Source organism: Pipistrellus hanaki (assembly GCF_964339955.1).
Source record: "Pipistrellus hanaki genome assembly, chromosome: 4".
In the NCBI taxonomy this organism is placed as follows: Eukaryota; Metazoa; Chordata; class Mammalia; order Chiroptera; family Vespertilionidae; genus Pipistrellus; species Pipistrellus hanaki.
This window is the reverse complement of record NC_140506.1, coordinates 73,790,957-73,811,715: the sequence shown is the minus strand read 5'-3', so window position 1 is coordinate 73,811,715 and position 20,759 is coordinate 73,790,957. Positions and strand designations below refer to the sequence as shown.

Sequence of the window (20,759 nt, the reverse complement as noted above, 5' to 3'; positions counted from 1 at the left end):
AGGGTGCAAGGTCACAGCATCCTGGATGTGGTGGGCGCCCAGGCTGGTGCTAGGGGAAGTGGCTGTGATGGGTCCAGCAGTGGGTACCGGTGTGACTGAACTGGACTAACAGGCACTCACCCTGCCTGCCTCACAGTCCACCAACCCCAGGGAGACAGAACGCACCAGGCAGTGAGGCCGTGCGCCCTTTCTGCCAGGGCAGCTCTTCATGGGGCTTGGACCTTGTGTTCCCCTCACCCCTCTCCTAGGCTGAGAAGAGCAGTGGGGTCAGGGGAGCCCCAGCGACAGGGCCTGGGCTGGGGGATTGGAGTGTAGGAGAGGCCAGGGGGGTGGACGGCATGAGGAGGGTCCCGGGACAGCAGGCTGCTGGCTCGTGGCCTGAGCTGGGGAGAGAGCTGGGGTTCCGGGAAGGGCACTGTGCCCCGTCACACAGGAACTCAGTAACCACACTGGCGGGGCCTCGGCCGGGGTGGGGGCGGAGCTGGACACTGGCGGGGAGCCAGGGCCTGGGAGCTAAGAGGCAGAACAGACAGATGGGCCTAGGAGAACAACGACGCCTGCTTTAATCTGGAAAATCTCACAGAACTCAGCTCCACGAAGAGGCCGACTAGGGAGCGGCGTTTCCCAGGCCCAGCATCTCTCAGCATCGGCTGCCCCATCCGCACACCCCTCTCCCCGCCGGGGAGCTGCCCACAGGGCAGAGAGCTCTCCGCACTGCCGATGCCCCTCCTCCCCGCGCCTTCACTGCTGCCCCTTGTCCTGCCCTGATCGGGGCCCCCTCCTGACTCTGGAGTCCAGATCTGTGGAATCTAGAAGGTCCTGCCTGTCTCTTTTCAGCTATAGGTATGCCTGAGACACAAAACACCAGGCGTCCCAGCTAACCTCCTCCTGCGTCCCCCTCTCGGGGAGCAGTGGCTGTCCTCTGTCGCACCAAGACCCACAACTCAGCCCCTCTGGAGACCCCCCTCCCACCAGCCCCAGCACGGCCCCTCCAGAGACCCCCTCCCACCAGCCCCAGCACAGCCCCTTCAGAGACCCCCTCCCACCAGCCCCAGCACGGGTTAGGGTTAGGGCTAGGGTCCAGATGGTCTCCAGGACCCTAGACCTGGCTAGAACCGAGTTGATCCTTCTCCAGGTCCTGGGAAGACAATGTGACAGGGTCCTGGGCCCAAGGACCACCGAGAGCAGTGGTACTCAACCTTCTTAATGCTGAGACCTTTAATACAGTTCCTCATGTTGTTACTCCCAACCATAAAATCATTTTCGTTGCTGCTTCATAACTGTAACTTTGCTGCTGTCACGAATTGTAATGTAAATATCTGTGTTTTCCGATGGTCTTAGGCGGCCCTGCTAGCAGTTCTCAACCTGTAGAGCCTCAGCGTCTCCCCACTTCTTTGCTTTTGTTTAATTTGGAGGAAAGACGGTCCTTTTTCCTTAGAGGATCGGTGGAATCAATGGGCCGGTAGGTTCCGGGGGTGGGAGGGTTGGCGGGGAGAGTGCCCCTGCCCTCTGGGTGCTCAGAGGAGGCAGGAGGCAGCTCCTCGGGCTGTGGGGGCAAAGGAGGGGCCCCCTTTCTGGGAGGAAACCTGAACCAGAGGGAAGGGGCTCCTCCTCCATGTTCCTGCCCCAGCCCCAACTGCCCAGCTCTGTGCAGGGGAGAGGGCCACGTGACCATCAGAACATACTGGGGTTGGGCTCGCAGGCGCCAAGGACAGAGCTGGTCTCCCTGATGTGAGTCGTGGCCAAGGTCCCTGGCCCGTGCAGCTTGGCCCGGCCTCTGCTGACCCCTGGGGTAAAGAAGGGGGCAGGGGGACGGGAGCTCCACTCATGGTCTAAAGGCTAGTTATTACTACTCTGAACCCTGAGTCAGCAAATCTATCCTGGGGCTCAGGAATAAACCACGCCTCCTGTGCTCCTCTGAACCTAGGCTGGCTGTAAAAGACACCAATAGCTGCAACAGTGCAGAATGTTCTCCATTTGGCACAATGTGGAGTGTGAGTGTGTGTGTGTGTGTGTGTGTGTATGTGGCCTTAAGGTAGCTGCTTGGATGCCTATCTAGTGGGGATAGTGACAGGAAAGGTCCCTGGCTCAGTAGATTACAAAGCAATCTTGACTGTAACCCCCAATGCTGTGTGACATTTGGAAAACCACTCAACCTCTCTGGGCCTTCATTTCCACATCCTCCAAATAGAAATCCTAGCCTGTTGGATCTAACCATGCCACATAAAAAACTTTTAAGGTCTCAAGCCATCAAAATCAAATTGTTGGTGATGGCATTGCATTACTAGAGCAATGCCTCAATTATCCTGTGGTCCCAGGAAATGAAATTTTACAGGAGACTCTTCCAGATAATGGAAGCTTATTCTCTTAATCCTCTGGGTTTGGTTTTCCCATGTTAGGTAGGACAGTTTCTAAAATGTATCCAGTACCCTTTTCTTACTAAGCACACAGTGGGGGGCGTGACAGAAGTCACACCATGATCTATCCCCTAGTGGCTTCCAGAAAGTGCCTCCCCTCCCTGCGAAGCAGTGACCTGTACCCCACTGCCTTTGCCCCATCCTGGGGGCCTTTCTCCCGCCTCTTCCTGCTCAGTCCAGTTCCCTGGTCTCCTCTCTTTCACCATTGTCTGCCCCAGAGGCTCTCATGTAGTCCTTTCTCATCTGCTGTCTGTTAGCCGAGGATTAACGGAATTTTGCCTGGGGAAAGAAAGCAACCAAGCTTATTAAATCACAGCCATAGTAGACACACAATTTTAAGCCAATCAGCTTCGGGGTGATGCCTGGGGTGGCCCCCCCAGCCTTCTCCCGGGGCAAAGTACAAGAGCCGTGAGCAGCCTGGGCTTCCCCTGCCTGGTGTGAGGCCTGCGGCTGGGACTGACGCCCATGCCGATAAGCATGATCATACACAGAAGCACAGAGGCAGCCAACAGCAAGGGAAGGGCTGCGTAGAGGGAGAGCTCTGTCCACAAGGTGGAATAAATATTCCTCCCCTCCCCTCGCTCTGCCGGGCCTGGGCTCGGCAATCCAGGCATCAAGCAGACCCGGGCGGGCCTGGGCCTGCAGAGAGCATGGTGGACGTGAGGGCGCTGCCCGGTGGGGGGGTGGGGGGGCAGCTGCCGGGGCCACAGGCGGGAGAGCAGCACATTCCTCCTCCGCCTGCAGCTGGGCAACGCCTCCCTCCCCTGGCACCGGCCTGTGCCAGGAGAAGGAGGTGCAGTGGGTTTGTCTTTTAACCCCTGGTTGGGCCTGCACGAAGGGGCAGCAGGAACTCCGTCATCTCCGTTTTACAGGTGGAGAAGCGGAGGCTCAGAGAGGGGGGCTGGCTGGGCTGCAGGGGGGTGGAGGCCCGTGCCCAGGCCTGTGACCTCATGCGCCAAGAGAAACCTCTGCACATGCGCAAAAGGAAACATGGGCAAGGGTGCTAACGGCGAGGCCTCGGGAGCAGCCCCCACAGCGCAGGGCAGGAAGGCAGATGAGTTCAGGGCGGGTTCAGGGCGGTCTAACTGCTCCAGGGGATGTTACGGAGCAGAGAAAACAAACAAGCTACAGCTACACATTTTCGCAATATGTTACACCAAGTTAAGTGACACACACAAGACCCAGACTTGATACTTGGTTATAAAAGTAGAAAAGGAAAAAAAAAAAAAGCAAATGAAACAAATATGGTAGCAACCATACTTGGGTAAAAACTGCTGTTTGAATTTTAACCGTGCTATTCTGGCTTCTGCACCTGCTTAAACAGAAGGTAGTTACCTCAGCGTCCAGGTGGAGACCTGGAGGCTAAGGCAATTTTCCTGCGCCTGGGACCAGGACCACAGGAGATTGATTCCCACTGACTCAGTAGCTTCAGGGGTAGAAACTGTAGATAACCTTTAGAGATTAACCTCTGAGCTCTGCTTCTGTGTTATCGCAAGATAGGGCCACATTCCAATGTCCCCAGAGGGCTGTTCCCAGCCTTTAGAATTTAGAATTCAGAACAAAGGAAAATTCCTGTGGTTCGGACCTTTAAAAGGACTGCCTACACCTGGAACTGCGCAGTCCTGTGGACTCCACCTGCGTGTGGTGCTCTTGTGGCCGTCCTGGCCAGTTTTCCAATAAATCCTTGCCTGCTTTTTTTAATCAATCATCTGCCTCCAGTGGTCTTATTTTGAACCCAGGGTTCGACCCCACAAAACTTATAAAGAAAAAAGAAGGTCCAAGGCTGGCGATGGGATAACGGAAGCAGAGGGCGGAGTCACGTGTTGAAGATGGAGGAGGGGCCATGAATCTGAGTGGCCCCCAGAAGCTGGAAGAGGAGAAAACAGTTCCTGCTTAGAGCCTCCGGAAGGAACCTGCCTGCCGATGCCCCGGCCGTGGCCCTGCTCTAAGGCTAATTTCAGGCTCCTCACCTCTACGCCAGAGAGACAATAAGCCTGGGTTGCTTTGAGCCACTAAGTCTGAGTCATTCATTACAGCAGCCACAGGAAATCCCCTTGTCCCCATCCACAAATCCAGGTGGTCTCCATGACAAGCCACTTTCTTTCTTTTTCCCTTTTTGTGTTAATCCTCACCGGAGGATATTTTTCTGTTGTAGGAAGGAGGAGAGACAGAGAGAAACATCAATGGAGAGAGACACATCAATTGGTTGTCTCCTGCACGTGCTCTAACCAGGGCCGGGGATGGAGCCTGAGGTACGTGCCTTTGACCACAACGGAACCTGGGACCCGTCCGTCTGCAGGCCGACGCTCTATCCACTGAGCCAAGCCGGCTAGGGTGGCAAGCCACTTTCCCAGGGAAACTCCCCACACGTCCAGCCCATGGCTCAGTGGACTCTCACCTCACTGTGGCAAGAACGTCTCACCTGGCCGCCCCAAATCCATGCTCTGCTCTGCAAGCCACGCTGATCTTTCTAAACAGCCTGCCTGACCATGTCCTTCCCTTGCTTAAAGCCTGCCGGGGGCTGCTGTCCACCTGACAAATCCATCCTCCTCCCCCTGGCACACAAGACATGTGTGGTACCACCCTCTGCTGGTACCACTCTTCCTGTTTGCCACCCAGGGAGTATGTTCTGCCGGCCATTCCCCAGGTCCCCACCTGAGGTTATGGGAAATCTGCGCAGTTTCATGGGACAGATAATGGACCATGAGGGGGGACCTTCTTTTCCTGCCCCGCCCTGTGTGGCATCTATGATCATGTACGGGGGAAGGGGGGTTCCTATAAAGGACAAATTTTCCTCTCGTGTCCAAGGCTGGGTCCTGCTAAGAAGCCACCACTGCTCAGAGCCTGATCCCAATATCCCAGCAGGATGCTCAGCCGAGTCTCCGGCTGTGGGGTCTTCCTGGCCACAAGGGGAGAAGGCTCTCCTCTGGGTGGGAAATGGGGGTTTCCCTATTGGGCTTCAGGACACTGCCCACTCCTCCCTGACCAGCTGACCAGCCCCTCCTCATCTTCCCAACCCACGAACACCGAAGGCACCAGGACTCCGGCTCTGACTTGACTCACTTCCAATGATCGCATTCTGTCTTAGGCCTTTAAAAACCAGAAATGTGCTCGTGACTCCCCAAATTATACAGCAAGCCCAGTCTGCTCCCTGGGCCCCCACTTGTGCATGGACCTACTACTAGATGACCCCCCAGAGTTAACAGCCACGGAATGAGCGCTGACATTGCCGTCTCCCCACTGGGTCTGCGAATCCCAGAGGTCAAACTCCTCTCTCTCACAGCTCCATCCGCTAGTTCTATTGACTCTCGCTTCAAATATACCTGGAGCCAGCAACTCCCCAACGGGCCTCCCGTCTTCCTTTCCGCCCTGATTCCACCTGTCCTCCCCCGGCAGTCAGAGCGATCCTGTTAAAAGTCTAAACTGGATCCTTTCTCCTGCTCAGAAGCCTGCACTGGCTCCCAGCTCACTCAGAACAAAAGGCAGCATTCTTATCCAGCCCCACACAGCCTGCCTCCCCTCCCGTTTCTACCTCCAACACCCTGGCGGGTGGTGAGCTCAGGGCCTTTGCGGGTGCTCTTTGCCTGCAGCCATCATCTTGTCCCCGCTCCCCCAGCTCACTACCGCCCCCCTCAGGCCTTTCCTGGACACCTACCCATCTGTTGTAACTCCCTAAAAATAAACAAAACCTCTCTCATGACTTCTCTGCTTCTCCTTAGCTTTATACTCCACACACACTGGCTATTCTCTGCATCCACACCAGAATGCAGGCTCCGAAAGGCAGGTTGTTGATGTTGAAAGTCAGCGCTGGTTCAATGTCCAGCACCCAGCCCAGAGCCTGACCTCAGACACCTGGGAACTGTTCACGGACGGAATCACTGCACTGGAGCCCCCAAAGCCTTGGAGGGCCCCTCTGCAGGCCGGGCCATCCCGGTCCCCATGCCTGGGAGCCCCTGCCCTCCCCACTTTCCCTCACCACGAGGCCTCTTTTGTCACAAGACCCCTCCCTCCCGAGGCTGGAAAGATCCACCCAGGGAACGCCCGTGCGGAGCCCCGCCCCACTCCTGCGGCTCAAAGAGGCATTGATCCGGCAGCAGGAGCTTCTGTTCCGCAGGCAGGGCCTGGTGACCCCTCCGGCGGATCTCCTCCCAACCCAAAGAAAGGCCCTGGCTGTTCCGGTCGTCTTGGGTGGTCCCCGGACAGGGACATGGTTTCAGGGAGGTTTTCTGGAATGCTGCACAAGAGTCAGAAGCCCCCTTCTGGGGGGCCGGTGAAGTCCCCCTCCCCCACCTGGCGGGGCTGGGGCCACCGACCAACCCAAGGGCAGGATGGGGCTGCAGTGACCCAGCCGGGCCCCCACAGGCCAGGAAGCGGGTGGGGCCTCCTGACATCACATCCTCCAGCGCCCACTGCGCAGCCTCTCCTCTCGGGAAGAAAGGAGGCAGCCGGCCAACTCCGGGCCTGGCAGCCGGGCTCTGTCTGCCCACAAAGGCCTCCCGGCCCCGCCCCCCAGATGCCAGCTCCTCCGGGAAGGCAGGGGACCATCGTTCCTGGAGCCTAATTAACAAAGAGAAGCAGAGATAATTAAGCGGAAAAACATGTGGCTGGCGCTGGAATTGCGGTTATCTTTAGAAACTCGAGAAAGGAGGTTTTATTTTGAGTTCTCAGGAGCCTGACTGGTGTAAGGGTGGAGAGAGGGTGGGGGAAGGAGAAGCCGGAGGAGCAGCCTGGGACGCGGGCGGGGCAGAGAGCGGGGGCAGGGAGTGGGGGAAGGTCACTCTCCGAGGGCGGCTGGGCTCCAGGTAGCCTCCAGGCCCAGAGGCAAGAGGCTATTCAGCTGAGATCACAGACTGCACGTTCACCAGTCCGAGATCAGATAGTGAACTTATCCAAGATCACAGTTAACTTATCGAAGGTCACGCGGCTCAGAAGTGGTGGGACCGGTTCCTGAAGGGGCAGAAGGGGACCCGTTCCTGCCCCCGTTCAGGGTCCCCCCCCCCCCCCCCAACGCCCTCAGCGGATGGCAGCGCCTCACTGGCAGCCAGGCCCAGCTCCGGGCCTCTTCCCGGGAAGCCCACCTCACACAGCACCTGCTGAAGGACAGACCCCAGGAGGGGCGCCCTTGGGGACACTGATAGATGTCTAATAGACCCTCCCTTCCTCCAGCTGATGGACAGACGTAAACCCCACCTGCAGCAGGACATTCCTGAGCACTGAACCACCAATCAGCTCTTGCCAAATACCCTAAGCCCCCGATTCCTAAGTCCCTAGGTCCCTAATCATAGAACTTACATGAAACCACCAATCAGCGTGTGCTGAGTGCCCTAAGCCCAGTCCCCTATCCTTAGAGGTGCTTGTACCCCAGCCCTCGCTCGCTCTCTCTCTCTCTCTCTCTCTCTCTCTCAGCAGCCGGCAGTGGTACTCTTCTCTTCAATAAAGCCTGTGTCCTGGCAACCCGATCTCCGCCCCTCTCTATTTCATCTTTTATGTCCCCCATGTGAGAGGCTCCCTGGAAACGGGCCGCGGCCCTTCCCTCGGGGAGGCCCCCTTGGCTCCGGGAACTGGGCCTCGGGCTGTGCAGGGGGAGGCAGTGAAGTGAGCGAGTAGAACTGTCTCCCTTCCTCAGCAGAAGGTCATTTTACGCTGTAGTTCCTTAAATTAAAACTCAAGTCGCGTTTATGGAACAGTCCCTGGGAGGACTTCCTAGAGAAAGCTGGGGCTGCCAGGAACCCTGGCCCTGGCTCACCGAGTGCTCGGCTCCGGCTCCGGGGACATCTGCGGGAGAGCTTGCCGAGGCCGGGCCTGCAGGGTGCAGCCCACACTGCAGAGCCAGGCCTCCAGGCCTCCACGCTCCGGCCCGGCCTGGCCGGCCTGCCCGCCTCACCCCTCCTGCTCCGGATGGGCCATTACCCCCCATCCCTCCTTGCCTTGGCTGTGCGCTCAGGGTGGCCCTGCTGTGGGACTTCTCCCATTTCACACGCAGGGAGACAGGGAGACCGAAGGCCAGGCAGGCAGCCTGACTGGCTGGGGTCAGACAGGAAGTGGGCAGCTCTGCTGTGTCTCTGGGGCCGCCTGCCCGGGGTGCCCGGGGGGTGGGGAGCCCGGCTGCTCAGCAGGGAGTTCCCTCAGGCTGGCAGGTGGGCAGGATGGAGGGAACCAAAGGAGAGGAAGCTGGGGCCAGGGCAGCTGGGCCTGTAACTGGTTCCCATTTGGTTCCCAGACCAAAGAGGAGCTGAGCAGCAAAGGGAAAGAATGTGGTGTGTGTGTGTGGGGAGGCCCCTCACGCAGCACCCCCCCGGTCCTGCAGGGCCTGGACTCCGCTTCCCTTTCTCACCAGGCCGGCCGGTGGGAGCTGCACGAAGCCAGCCCTGCGGGAAGCAGCCTCTGTGGGGGGTGGACACCCAAACTTCCGCTCAAATGCTTCCCTCCAGCAACAGGGAACTCCCTTCCAAGGCTTTTTAAAAAGCCGCCATTAGTTGAGGATAGTTCTAGAATGTTGTTTACTTCTCAGATCCCTCTGGAGTTGCCCAGAAGGACTCAGCTCTTCTTGCCCGCAAACCCCTCCACTTCCTCTCCCTGGGCCCCACCTTCCCCTGTCCCTTCAAAGGCTCTTTTCCTTCAAGGTCACTTGGAGGTTGCAGCACTCTGGGCTCGGCCCCGAGTCCTCCTCTGCTGCCTTCATACCCAACCGTGCCCAGCCCCAGCGCCGCCCTGCCCGCTCTAAGCACCCCTCAGGACCCGCCAGCTTCACATCTGTCCCTGCGGGTCCCGTAGGCCTGCAGACCACGCCGTGAGTACCACGACTGATCACCCTTCCAGAACCTTCCCCGCTCCCTTCTCACACCCTGCTGCCGCATCTAGATTCCACCCACCTCTGAGTCCTGCAGCCACTGCCGATCTCACCACACAGAGTTTAGCCTTCTATACCCACCCATTCTGACTGGACTGTCCTCATCCTCTCTGAGATCCAGTTCCGTAACTGAAATACAGACGGTCTCTCTATTGCAGGTGTCTGGTGGGGACCGCCCGGATTCGTGGATCCAACTGCCCGACCTGCTTGATCTGCTCGGGGGTTAAACTTGCCCACTACTCAGGCCCTGCCCCCATCCTTTCCCAGTTGTTCAGGACAAAATCGTGATGTTTTGGGGATTCAGGATGAATTCCCCCCCACCTCGATGTGCCTCTGTGGTATGCAGATTGTTTTGAGCTAAAGACATGACTTCTGCCTTAGCCAGTTGGGCTCAGTGGACAGAGCGTCGGCCTGGGAACTGAAGGATCCCAGGTTTGACGCCGGTTAGAGGCACATGCCCAGGTTGTGAGCTCGATCCCCAGTAGGGAGTGTGCAGGAGGCAGCTGATTAATGGTTCTCTCTCACTATTGATGTTTCTCTCTCTCTCTCTTCCTCTCCTTTCCTCCCTGAAATAAATAGAAGTATATTAAAAATAATAATAAAGGCAATTACTTCTTTTGGCCTATCTACGGGACAGCGCAAACTTGAGTTTACCAAATGTCTGCTCTTCGTCAGCCTTCGGACTGAAAGGTCCCGGGTTCGATTCCGGTCAAGGGCATGTACCTTGGTTGCGGGCACATCCCCAGTGGGGGGTGTGCAGGAGGCAGCTGATCAATGGTTCTCTCTCATCGGTGTTTCTAACTCTCTATCCCTCTCTCTTCCTATCTGTAAAAAATCAATAAAATATATTAAAAACCAAATGTCTGCTCTTATCTTCCTCCAACGACCCTTTGGAGCCCCCAAGGTGCATTACCTTGTCCCTGGCTCAGGATGTCTCATATACCTCAGCCCCCTTTCTATTCGGGGCCTCTCCTGCATGAGGGGCCTCTGACTCTCTCCAGTAGGCAGGGTTCCCACACATATGTGTGCAATAAACTTGGTTTTATCCTCATGCTAACACGTCTCGTGTCTGTTTGATTACTAGGCCAGCCAGAAGAACCTCGAGGGCAAAGGAAAATCTGTTCCTCCCCAACAACGTCAACTTTGTCCTCTCTTTTCTGCACACTCACACCCACAGCATCAGCAACCTTGTCAGCTCTACTTTCACGACATGCCCAGGGCCCCAGGGCCTTCCACTGACTGGCCCCACCCCCGGGATGTTTTGACCTGGATTTCTACTTGGCTTATACCCTCACTTCTTAACAGACAGTCCTATCTGTTGTATTTGTCTCCATGGCACTAGTCACTATGGGATAAAACTGTCTCTTATTTCTCCGTCTCCCTCGCTAGACTATAAGCAGCACAAGAGGAGATTTTTGAATATTTTGTATTCCTATATCTTGCTTGACACAGAGCAGATATATGTTGCATAAATAAATGAACCCAAAGTATTATGAGCCTAAGGGGTTAGATAGGTAGGACCAATGTTACAGATGCTGGCAGCCAGGAGGGGGCAGCAAAGAGCCACCCAATGTAGATGAAAGATGAAGGCGGGAGATCCTGAGTGATCAGTGACTTCTAGCAGGTTCCTTTATCTCTCGGAGTCTCAGTTTCTTCCTTTAAGACAAGTTATTGGGACAGGTCACTTGTGCTGGCGTGGGGAGTCCTTGTAATGGACAGATCATGAGCATGATGTGGATATTCGGTGTCCCTAGTGTGAGGGGTGTCTCAGTGTTCACAGTTGGGGAACAGGCTAGTTAACTATGGTGCAGCTTGATGAGGGAATATTATAAAGAATTTTAAAGACCTGAGGCCAGCCCAGCTGGGTGTGGCTCAGTGGTTGACATCAACCTATGAACCAGGAAGTCAGGGTTTGATTCCCAGTCAGGGCATATGCCTGGGTTGCAGGCTCAATCCTCACTGGGGGGTGGGCAGAAGGCAGCCAATCAGTTATTCTCATTATTGATGTTTCTCTCTCCCTCTCCCTTCCTTTCTGAAATCAATAAAATATATTTTTAAAAATAAAAATAAATAAAGTCATCAGGCCCTAGCCAGTGTTAGAGCATCAGCCTGGGCACAGAGGGGTTGCAGGTTTGAGTCCCGGTCAAGGGCACATGCAGGAGGCAATCAATCGAAGTCTCAATGTCTCTCCTCTCTCCCTCTTCCCCTTCCTCCCTCTCTAAAAATCAACAGGGACAATATCTTCCGGTGAGGATTAACAAGAACAAAATAACAAAAAAGTTGAGAAAATACTTATGTTTTAAGTCTGTGTATGTACATTTCAGAGAAAGAACAACAGGGAGATGTAAAATTAATAAGTTTGTGGAAAAATCTGGAAGAAACGTATCAACATAAAAACGAACAGCCTTGGCCAGTTAGATGTCTTTTTTTTCCAGATTCTTTAGCATGGGGGGTGGACACTCTCCTCCGCTATTCCCTTTCGTTTTTTTTCTTTTTTAAATATATTTTATTGATTTGTTACAAAGAGGAAGAGAAAGGGATAGAGTTAGAAACATCGATGAGAGAGAATCATTGATCAGCTGTCTCCTGCACACTCCCCACTGGGGATGTGCCCACAACCAAGGTACATGTCCTTGACAGGAATCGAACCTGGGACCCTTCAGTCCGCAGGCTGACGCTTTATCCACTGAGCCAAACCGGTTTCGGCTATTCCCTTTAGGTTTTTGTGACCCTCTAGGTCACAGTGTTTCCCAAACTTCTGACATATGTGTACCCCTTCTATAATTTTCGTAACGCTGAGTACCCCTCGTACTTATGAGAACGTAGAATAGGCGCAACCAAGCATGGCACAGGGCATGCCTCCAACAAACTCTTCCCGTACCCCTGGGGGCACGCGTACCACTCTTTGGGAAACACTGCTCTAGGAGAATGTGCTGTGGCTACCACTACACCTGCTCCCTGGGCAAAGGCCCCTCCTTCCTTAGTCACTGCTTCTGCCCAACATATCCCCAACAGCTTCCTCTGCTGTCCCAGGTTTTCCAGGTCCCAGCCCATCTGGCTTTTCAGAGAGATCGGCTGGACGTGAGTACAGAGGGTGACACCAGGCTCACCCAGAGCCCCTTCCACAGCGAACAGCCCTGCCATGCTCTGTGCGGCGCCTGTCGGGTGCCCAGTGCCCTGTGGCCCCTGGTGCACAGCTGTTCCTGGGAGCTGGATGCCTGGGTGGACAGAGACGACCCCTTGGTGTCCCTAGCCACCCGGCTGTCTGGCCCCTGGCCCAGCCACCCTCCTGGAACTCCGTGTTACTGCAGGCAGGTGGGCTGCCCACATTGTGTGCCTCTCCAGGCCGCACTGGCGGGGCCCCTGAGGTCAGGCCCGCGTCACCTCAGCTCCTTGAGGTGAGGCGAGAGCTCCCTCAGGTATAAGTGGGGGCCTGGCCTCCTCTCCCTCTGCCATCCCAGCTCCTCCAGCCGGCACGCCCATTCCCCGGGGGGCCCATGAAGCCCCCGGCCCACAGCTCCCGACCGGAGGCCTGAGAGCTCTCCCATGCTCAGTCCAAGCCTTCTTTCTCTCTAGCCGGGAGCCTACCACCACTCAGCACCAGCCGGAGAGGCGACCAGACACCGGCGGGGAAACACAGGCCTGCGGGCGGACGTGTGCCTACTGGGACAATGCTCATGGCCCTGTGGGGTCCCCTCTTTGGACTCAGATCAAAACTGGCCCAGGAACGGCCATGCCCTCGCCCCACTCTGGGCCAGCCCACCGCTCCAGGCCACCCTGTCCGAGCCCCAGACTTAAAGACCAATTTATTTTCAAAGCATCGTTTCCGTCCTTGCAATTCATTTCAGGATGTTTCCGTTAGGAAAGGCCTCTCTGGGAGCCTCCAATAAATGAAGGAAAACCTGAGGACCATCCTGCAAAGGGCCCCTCCCTACCTAGGGGAGCGCCCCCCCTTCCCAAGCCTCACCCCAACACCTCATTCCCGCCCTCCCCTCACCCCAACACCTCATTCCCGCCCTCCCCAAGCACACGTCCTGTCCAACCCTCTGCAGAGTGGTAGTGGCTGCAGAGGTGGGCTTCGTGGAAGGTTCCAGGCCCTTGGGGTGAGGGCAGTGCTCAATGGGTAGGAACAAGGGCGCCTCTCCAATCACCTGGGTGGACAATTGTCCATGGGTATCGTCTGGGCACCAGTGTTGGCACATGACATTCAAGACTTGATGCCCCCCAAACCCCGCCCCCACACTCCTAATTTCTCAGCACTACGAAATCCTCTGAAACTTGGACACAAGTCCCGGGAAAAGGGGATCCTCAATAGACTCAGATTAAGTTTCTGCCACTCTGTAATGGCAGGTTTGGGTAGAAATCTAGTTCAATTTGAGAAGAATAAAAAAGAAAGTTCCTATCATACACTTCCGAGTCAGCCGACTAAGGTTCACCCCGTATCTTTAGACAGAAGAGAAAGGAAAAGTCTCCACGTCTCCGCTGTGCCAGGGTCAGGGCTGCCTCTCTGTCGGGACACACCATACCCTCCGGCGGAACGGGCCGCATCCCTTACCGGTGCCCTCGCCACGTCCCCTGGGCACCGCTGAACCCCGGGCCAGCACCACACACTGTTCCGCTCACCTCCGAGGCCCAGGTCACTGCCACCTCCCCCAGGGAGCCCTCCAGAGCCTCTGGAATAACAAGAACGGCCACCCCTCCGGGCTGAGCGCTTCCCCACAGAAGGTCCAGGGCTGACGGCTTTACAAATGCTCATCTGAGTGCCAGGACAAAGCACCACCCCCGGGCGGCAGGGTGACACTGGCCTCCAGAGCTCACCCGCCACTGCCCGCCGTCTGTCCAATTCAGCTCAGCCGGGAAGCGGGATGACCATCGCCACCTGCCCGACGAGGAAGCGCAGGCGCAGGATGTGCAGGGATGAGCCCAGCCGCATGGCTAGCAAAGGGCGCGGGGATTGGAACTGGGTCTCTCTGAACACCAGCCCGTGCTTCCCGTGGCTGACACGCTGCCCAGAGATCACCAGCTATTCCTCCACACGCCAGGGCCCCTGCTCACGTTCGCCTCCCCCGAGACCTGAGGTCCTGCTCCAGTATCAACCCCCCCCCCCCCGCCCCTCCCCAATGCTGGCCGGGGTCAAGCTTCCGTGATTTTCTCATGGAAGGTTTGGAACAGCCCTTTCTGGGGCAGGATCAGCACTCAGTGACCTCCAGTGAACCCTCAGTCTCCCGTGAGCCTGGGCACCTGCCCAGCCCAGCATGACAAGTGGCAGGAGTAGGCTTGGAGCTGGCCGACGAGCCAGTCTGCCTGGCCCCTGCAGGCTGCCACCCCGTCCGGCGTGCCAATGCCTGGAAAGGTGCTGGCAGTTCCATCCCTGAGGGCCGGGGCCAGGGCCACGTTCCACCGCCTCTTCCAGGCGGCCTGCCATCCCCTCCCACCCCACGGGGGCGAAAAAGCATTTCCAAGGCCTTTCTCCGCACACAGCGGAGGCAGAGGGAGGGCCAGTGGTCGGTGGGAAGCCCGACTGGCACAGTGACTGAGGGTTGGTGGCTGAGGTTCAAGAAGCTGCTCAAACAGCAAGAGGAGATGCAAGCTTTCTAGTTGGAGAGTGAGGCCCGGTCGGCGAAAGCCGGAAGGACCCAGGAGCCCTGCGGTCTGAGTGACGGCGGCTGGCCGGCCCTCTGCCCCAAGGGTGTCTCTCTAAAGCCTGACCCGTCACTCTGCGGTAACTGCGCTGAGTTACGTACCCCCTGCCCGCGACCATGGCCTCCTGACAGAACGCAGGGAGCCAGGCTCGGAGCCAGGAGTTTCCCTCACTCCCGGTGCGCCACCCCAGGGAATCACCGATGCTCCCACCGTCCGTCCGTAAGCCGGGAACAGAAAAGGTTCCAGTGCCAAGCGCCGCACTCGCACCCAGCACACATCAGGCGTCGTGACTTTTCTCTGCTGCTTTCCAAACTCCTTTAAAATGCACAAGCCCCTTTCAGTACTCCAGGGAACCCTTCCTGCTGGGGAGGGGGTGCTGGGAGCAGAGGGGAGGCCGAGGGGAGGCCGAGGGGTGCCTCGCTACGTTTCCAGTCTTCATCAGCAGAGGGAAGGCTGGCCAGCTTCCTGCTGCTGCCTATGGGATCGGGCCAGCACTGACACCAACTTGGGCTGAAACCCGACTCGGGGCGGGCAGTGGCAGGAAGCTGACTCAGGGGCCCCGGCGCTGATGTCTATCAGCCCTGGAGCCAGGCGAGTGATCCACAGGCTGCCAACCACCGTCCTGGAGCAAGGCAGCTCCTGGAGGCCAGGCAGCCGGGGGTCGGGGGTCGGGGGGTGGGGGGTGGGAGAGTGGCTGGTGGTGCCAGGGAAGGTGTGTTCTGGTTCCCAGGGCCAATGCGAAGGGAGTTGTGTGCCCAGCCAGTGTGGGTCAGTGGTTGAATGTTGATCTATGAACCAGGAGGTCAGGGTTTGATTCCCGGTCAGGGCATATACCCAGTTTGTGGGTTTGATCCTTAGTAGGGGGTGTGCAGGAGGCAGCTGATCAATGATTCTCTCTCATCATTGATGCTTCTATCTATCTCCTTTTCCCTTCCTCTTTGAAATAAATCCTTTCTAAAGAAGAGGGAATGTGCTAATTGACTGCCCTCCCTCAAAGATGGCGGTGCCCAGTCCCCTCAGTCCCATAGGGGTGTTTGCCTCCAGAGTCCCCCAGTTCCCTCAGCCCCCCGGCTTCCCAGGGCTGGCCTGAGGCACAGGCAAGCCTCAGATGTCAGCTGCCCAGCCGCTCAGGGCTGGCCCAAGGTGCAGGCAAGCCTTGGATGGCAGCTGCCCAGCAGCCCAGGGACACCCAAAGCTCAGGTAACCAGGGCCGGCTGAGGCTTGCGCTGCCAGCAGTGGCAGCAGCAGAGGTGTGATGGGACATCACCTTCCCCTGATGGCCGGGTTGCCTCCCACCCCTGAGGGCTCCCGGGCTGTGAGAGGGGGCAGGCTGGGCTGAGGGACCCCCCTCCGGTGCATGAATTTTTATGTGCTGGGCCTCTAGTAAAAAAAAAAAAAAAAAAAAAAAAAAAAAAAAAAAATATATATATATATATATATATATATATATATATATATATATATATATATTTAAAAAGGCTTAAAAAGAGAAGGGAGCTGTACAAGTCCATAGGCCTATGATGTTCTCATGAGCATTTGAGCATTCATGTACCTGCCCTGCCGTCCCCAGCCTGCTTCCTGGTGAACCTCACTTCCTCTGTGGACATATGCATTAGGGGCCCCCGGTTCCACCTCTCCCAGAGGAAGGGCCTTTAGGCCACATGCTCGGCGTGTGGGGTGGCACATCGCTGAAACCCTGAGCTGTTTCCCCCGCGTCCGGCTCTCACACCTAACTCACAGGCCCGAGGCGTTCACTCGACGCCTCCTCCGTGTTCACTGCCGAAACCCTCGTCCTGCAGCACAGCTGGCCCCAGGAGGGCCTTGGAAACGTGTGTACGGTGAGCCCCCAGGAGGCGGGCCTGACCCCCAATCCTCTTTGGTCGGGGCCGCCACGGCTGCCTTTTGCTACCGCTTCCCCCAGCTCCACCTCGGTAACGTCATCGTGCCGTTTTCACACCTCCGAGAGCTCAGGGAGCGCGGTTACCGACCAGACACCTCCTTTCCCGCCCTCTCCAAGACCTGGCTTCTCCCGAGGCCCAACGGGAGCCTTCCTTTCCAGGGAACCTTCCCCCGTCACCCCCACTCTCACTTCCCGCCCTGGGGGTTCCCGCAGCCTGACAGCGGCTGCCACATCCCTACGCCCTCAGCTCGATGGCCTCCTGACCCTTCCCCAAAAGCCACCGAGCCGGGCCGGGGCGCAGGGGGCGAACGGCTCCCGGGAGCAGGGGCCAACGCCAGGCAGGTGGGGGCCGGGCGCTATGACCAGGACTGTCAACCAGACCCCGGGGCGGCAGGCTCTCTCTGGTGTGGGCCTGCCGCGGCGGCTCACCCACTCCCTGCACAGACACAGGCCGGCTGGTCTCCACGCCCGCAGTGCCTTCTGGGTGGGCATGGTGTGGGGTGAGATGGCAGGGCTCCCCGTCTCTCCATACACAGGCCCTGGCCAGCCCGGGGTGCTCATGGGTGGCGATGCTGTCCCCACAGGGACAGCCTCTGCGCATTAAGCGTTTGGGAGGTGCAGGACAGCCATGGAGGAGAGGGAGGGGCTGGGTGCCTTGAAAGGGGTCAGGAGAGGCATTGTGCCATCTGAGGCTGGGCGGGCACCCCCTCCATCTCACCGCCAAGCTCTCCGAGGTTAGAAACCCCTGCCACCAACCTCAGCTACTCACCAAAGGCGACCAGGGCCCTTCCACCAGAGGGGTGAGGGGCGCAGACCCCCATCTTTCCTCCAGAACTCTGGCTACGCAAAGCTTAAGTCACAGGTGCTACCCACTACCCCTTCCTCTGCCTCATGTTCTAGCGTGGCCTTCCTCCTGCCTCCTGGAATGGTGCCCAGGGAGGTGGGAGACGGAAGGGCAGGGGCCTGGTTCCTGCTTCAGGGCCCTACCACCTGTGTCCCACAGCTAGCCTGGCTCCAGCTTTGGCCCCAGCACCATGGCCGGCCCCCCATGCCAAGCAGCTATTCCCAACTCCCTCCGCCAGCCAATGCCTCTTACCAGGCTTTGGGATGAGTCCTTGGAAAGGCCTGGAAGAGAAGCAGAGAGGGGAGTGTCAGGGGAGGGGCTGGGAGCTCATTAGAAATGCTTGGGGCACGTCTAAGACCTACGGCATCAGGATCTGCCATTTGAACAAGAGGGGCAGTGATTCGTGTGCCCGGGACACTGCGCAGAAGACGGTGACCAGGGTCTCCTGCTGGCTCTGCCCTGGATGGATGTGACCTTGGGCAACAAGTTGTCCCTGTCTCCTCTCCTCTGAAGTGGGCCTGATGCCTCTCCCAGGGGCTAGGAGTGCAGTGGGCAGGTGCTGTGGGCAGGTAGAAGGTACCCATGAAGGCTGTGCCTGCTATAGTGGTTATGATGTGGTGGCTGATCTCACCTCTGCACCCCAGCTGGCCTGCAGTCCTCCCCCCAAGCCCCCAGGACCCAGGATGACACTGGGACAGCTGCACCATCCTACAGGGAGGGCAGGACCACCCGGAGGAAAGGCCAAGGGTCCCCTGTGCAAGCCCCCACCCGCGCTACCATCGCCTCCTCACCCGGCCTCTTCCCCCAGTACCTGGTGACTGTGAACTTGATCTTGTCAGCCACGGCGAGGATCCGCTCCAGGTTTTGGGAACCAAAGGTGCAGGGCTTCCGGAACGGGATTCCCGGGGGCAGCCCCTCAATGATCACCGAGCCGGGGTTACTCTTGATGCGCTTGTAGGGGACCTGGACCGGGTACTTAATGCCCAAGGCTTCCCCTGCGGATGACGGACGGAGGAAGGGTCACTGGGAGCCAGAGGCACTGGTGGTGTGAGAATGGAGGTGTGTGTGGGTGCTTCGTGTGAAAGAAATCTGCCATGTAGTACCAACGGAAGGCACCATCCGTGGGGGACTTGGAGGGAGGGGGCCTCGGGGGCCAGGTGTGTGTCTGAGGAGCGGGCAGGGGACGTGTGACTGCGGCTGCTGGGGAGAGGGCAGTGGCTAATAATTCTCACCCAAGAATCTGAAAGCCCACCTAGAGCAGTGTTCCCCAAAGTGTGGTACGCGTACGCCCAGGGGTACGGGAAGAGTTTGGTGGGGGTGCGCGTTGCACCGGAGTTCGGTGGGGGTATGCACTGCACCGTGCTTAGCTGCGCCTAATTCTATTGTACGTTCTCATGAGGACGAGGGGTACTCAGTGTTACGGAAATTATAGAAGGGTACACACATGTCCAAAGTTTGGGAAACACTGACCTAGAGGATGTACCCTGTGAGCACAGCTGCCCTTCCCACAATGCCTGAGCACATCTTAGCGCCGCCCACTTTCCTCCAGGACCAAGGCCAGGGCCCAGCCCAAGAGCATCACTCTGGCCTGAACTACCATCCACCCCTTGCCCTCCGGCACCCATTCACTTTCTTCACAGCGCACTTTAAAAGCGCAAAGTGGCTCATTATGTCACTCTTCCCAACAAAACACAGCGCTGACACCACGATCAGCTCCATGGGGTCTCTCCTCCCTCCACCTCCACCTCCACGTTTCAGCACGCTCCCCTTCTAAGGACAAGCCCCAGGGCCTTTGCACATGCCATTATCTCAGCTGGAATGTCCCTTCTTAACTATCATTCAGTTCTCTCTTCAAAGTGGCTTTCCTTGGCCCCCAATTTAAGGTAAGCACCCAAGCTCTCCTCTCTGGAACAGCCTGCTCGTTTCCTGTACGATCCTGGGAGAATTCCTCGAGGCCATTAGATTCTGTGTCGTTGCTGAATGTCTCTCTTTTCCCTGACCCACAGGGCCCACGAGGGCAGAGACTGTGCTTTCTCTTCACTGCTGCGTCTCCAGGGCCCGGTACCCGGTAACTGCTCCAGAAATACTTACAAGCGGACGAACGGGTTTCTAGAGGTGACCACGGCAGACCTGGGGAACTCCTGCCTCTCCCTCCCACCCTGCCCGCTGCCCTCCACCGCGGCGGCCGGGGCTCACCGTATTTCTTGTTGAACAGATCCTGGACCTGCTCCCTCAGCGTGTTGGCAATGTCGATCCGGGAGAGCCTGGCATCGTAATTCTCTGCAAAGCGAGAAGCAATAATGGATCGGGGCTGTTAAAAGGCACTAAGTGACTTTTAAGGACTATGATTTTCTAATTATGGGGACCTCCTTCTCTGGCAATTATCAGATCCTTGGAGCGAGGCCCTCGGGTCCTTCAGAGCTAACATCTCAGCAGAGGTGCGTGTTTTTCCGGGAGGACGCACACTGTGACAACAGCAGCAACGAGCGGGAAATGGAGTTGATTGTTGACATTTGGAAAGCACCACAGAGATAAACAAGCCCGGAGGGAGAGACGCCACGAGGAGGGCCGGTTCCTGCACCGCCTGTGCCGCGGCGGGCTCGGAGCAGGGACACGCGAGCTCAGGTGACCGAGCGGCCCCCAGACGGGCAGGGAGCCGGCCTAGCAGTCCTCCTGGTCACTCACCCACCCCGAGGGGGTGTGTTAAGGAGCCTGTATGCCAGAACGTGCCCGGGGGACCCCGGATGGGCCCCTGCTCAGGGGAGACCATAGCCTGGCACTGCCTCGCGAGAAGGGAAAGGCGAAGGAGTGGATCTGGACCCCAGTCCCCTATGAGGACTGGGTAGGAGGGGCCTTGGGGTGCGGCGAGAGACTCCAGTCCCCGCATCACAGAAAGTCCCAGCTGCCGGGGAAGGAGTGAGTGACGGCAGTGAGCAGCCCCCCTCTGGGATTTGGGTCCTACCTCTAGGGCTGCCCACCTCCGGGGCTGGCCCTCCTGCCACTGGTCTCCTTGACACGTTCTCTCCTCAGAGACACAGAGACCACCTGGGGCCCACCTAGGAAATGCCCACTCACTCACAGCCACCCTAGGGCTGCCCCAATAGG

At 57.7% G+C, this 20,759-nt stretch overlaps 1 protein-coding gene across 3 annotated transcripts in view; it reads right to left on the bottom strand.

The window, feature by feature from the left end:
• Positions 1–20,759, bottom strand: part of GTF2IRD1 (GTF2I repeat domain containing 1) — a 99,138-nt gene that overhangs the window by 10,041 nt on the left and 68,338 nt on the right. For all 3 annotated transcript variants that reach the window (XM_084881977.1, XM_084881979.1, XM_084881978.1), the window contains 3 exons: positions 19,851–19,934; positions 18,466–18,649; positions 17,907–17,935 (listed from right to left, as the gene is read on the bottom strand). In XM_084881977.1, the coding sequence (XP_084738103.1) occupies positions 17,907–17,935; positions 18,466–18,649; positions 19,851–19,934 (297 nt within the window). The remainder of the gene's footprint in view (positions 1–17,906; positions 17,936–18,465; positions 18,650–19,850; positions 19,935–20,759) is intronic.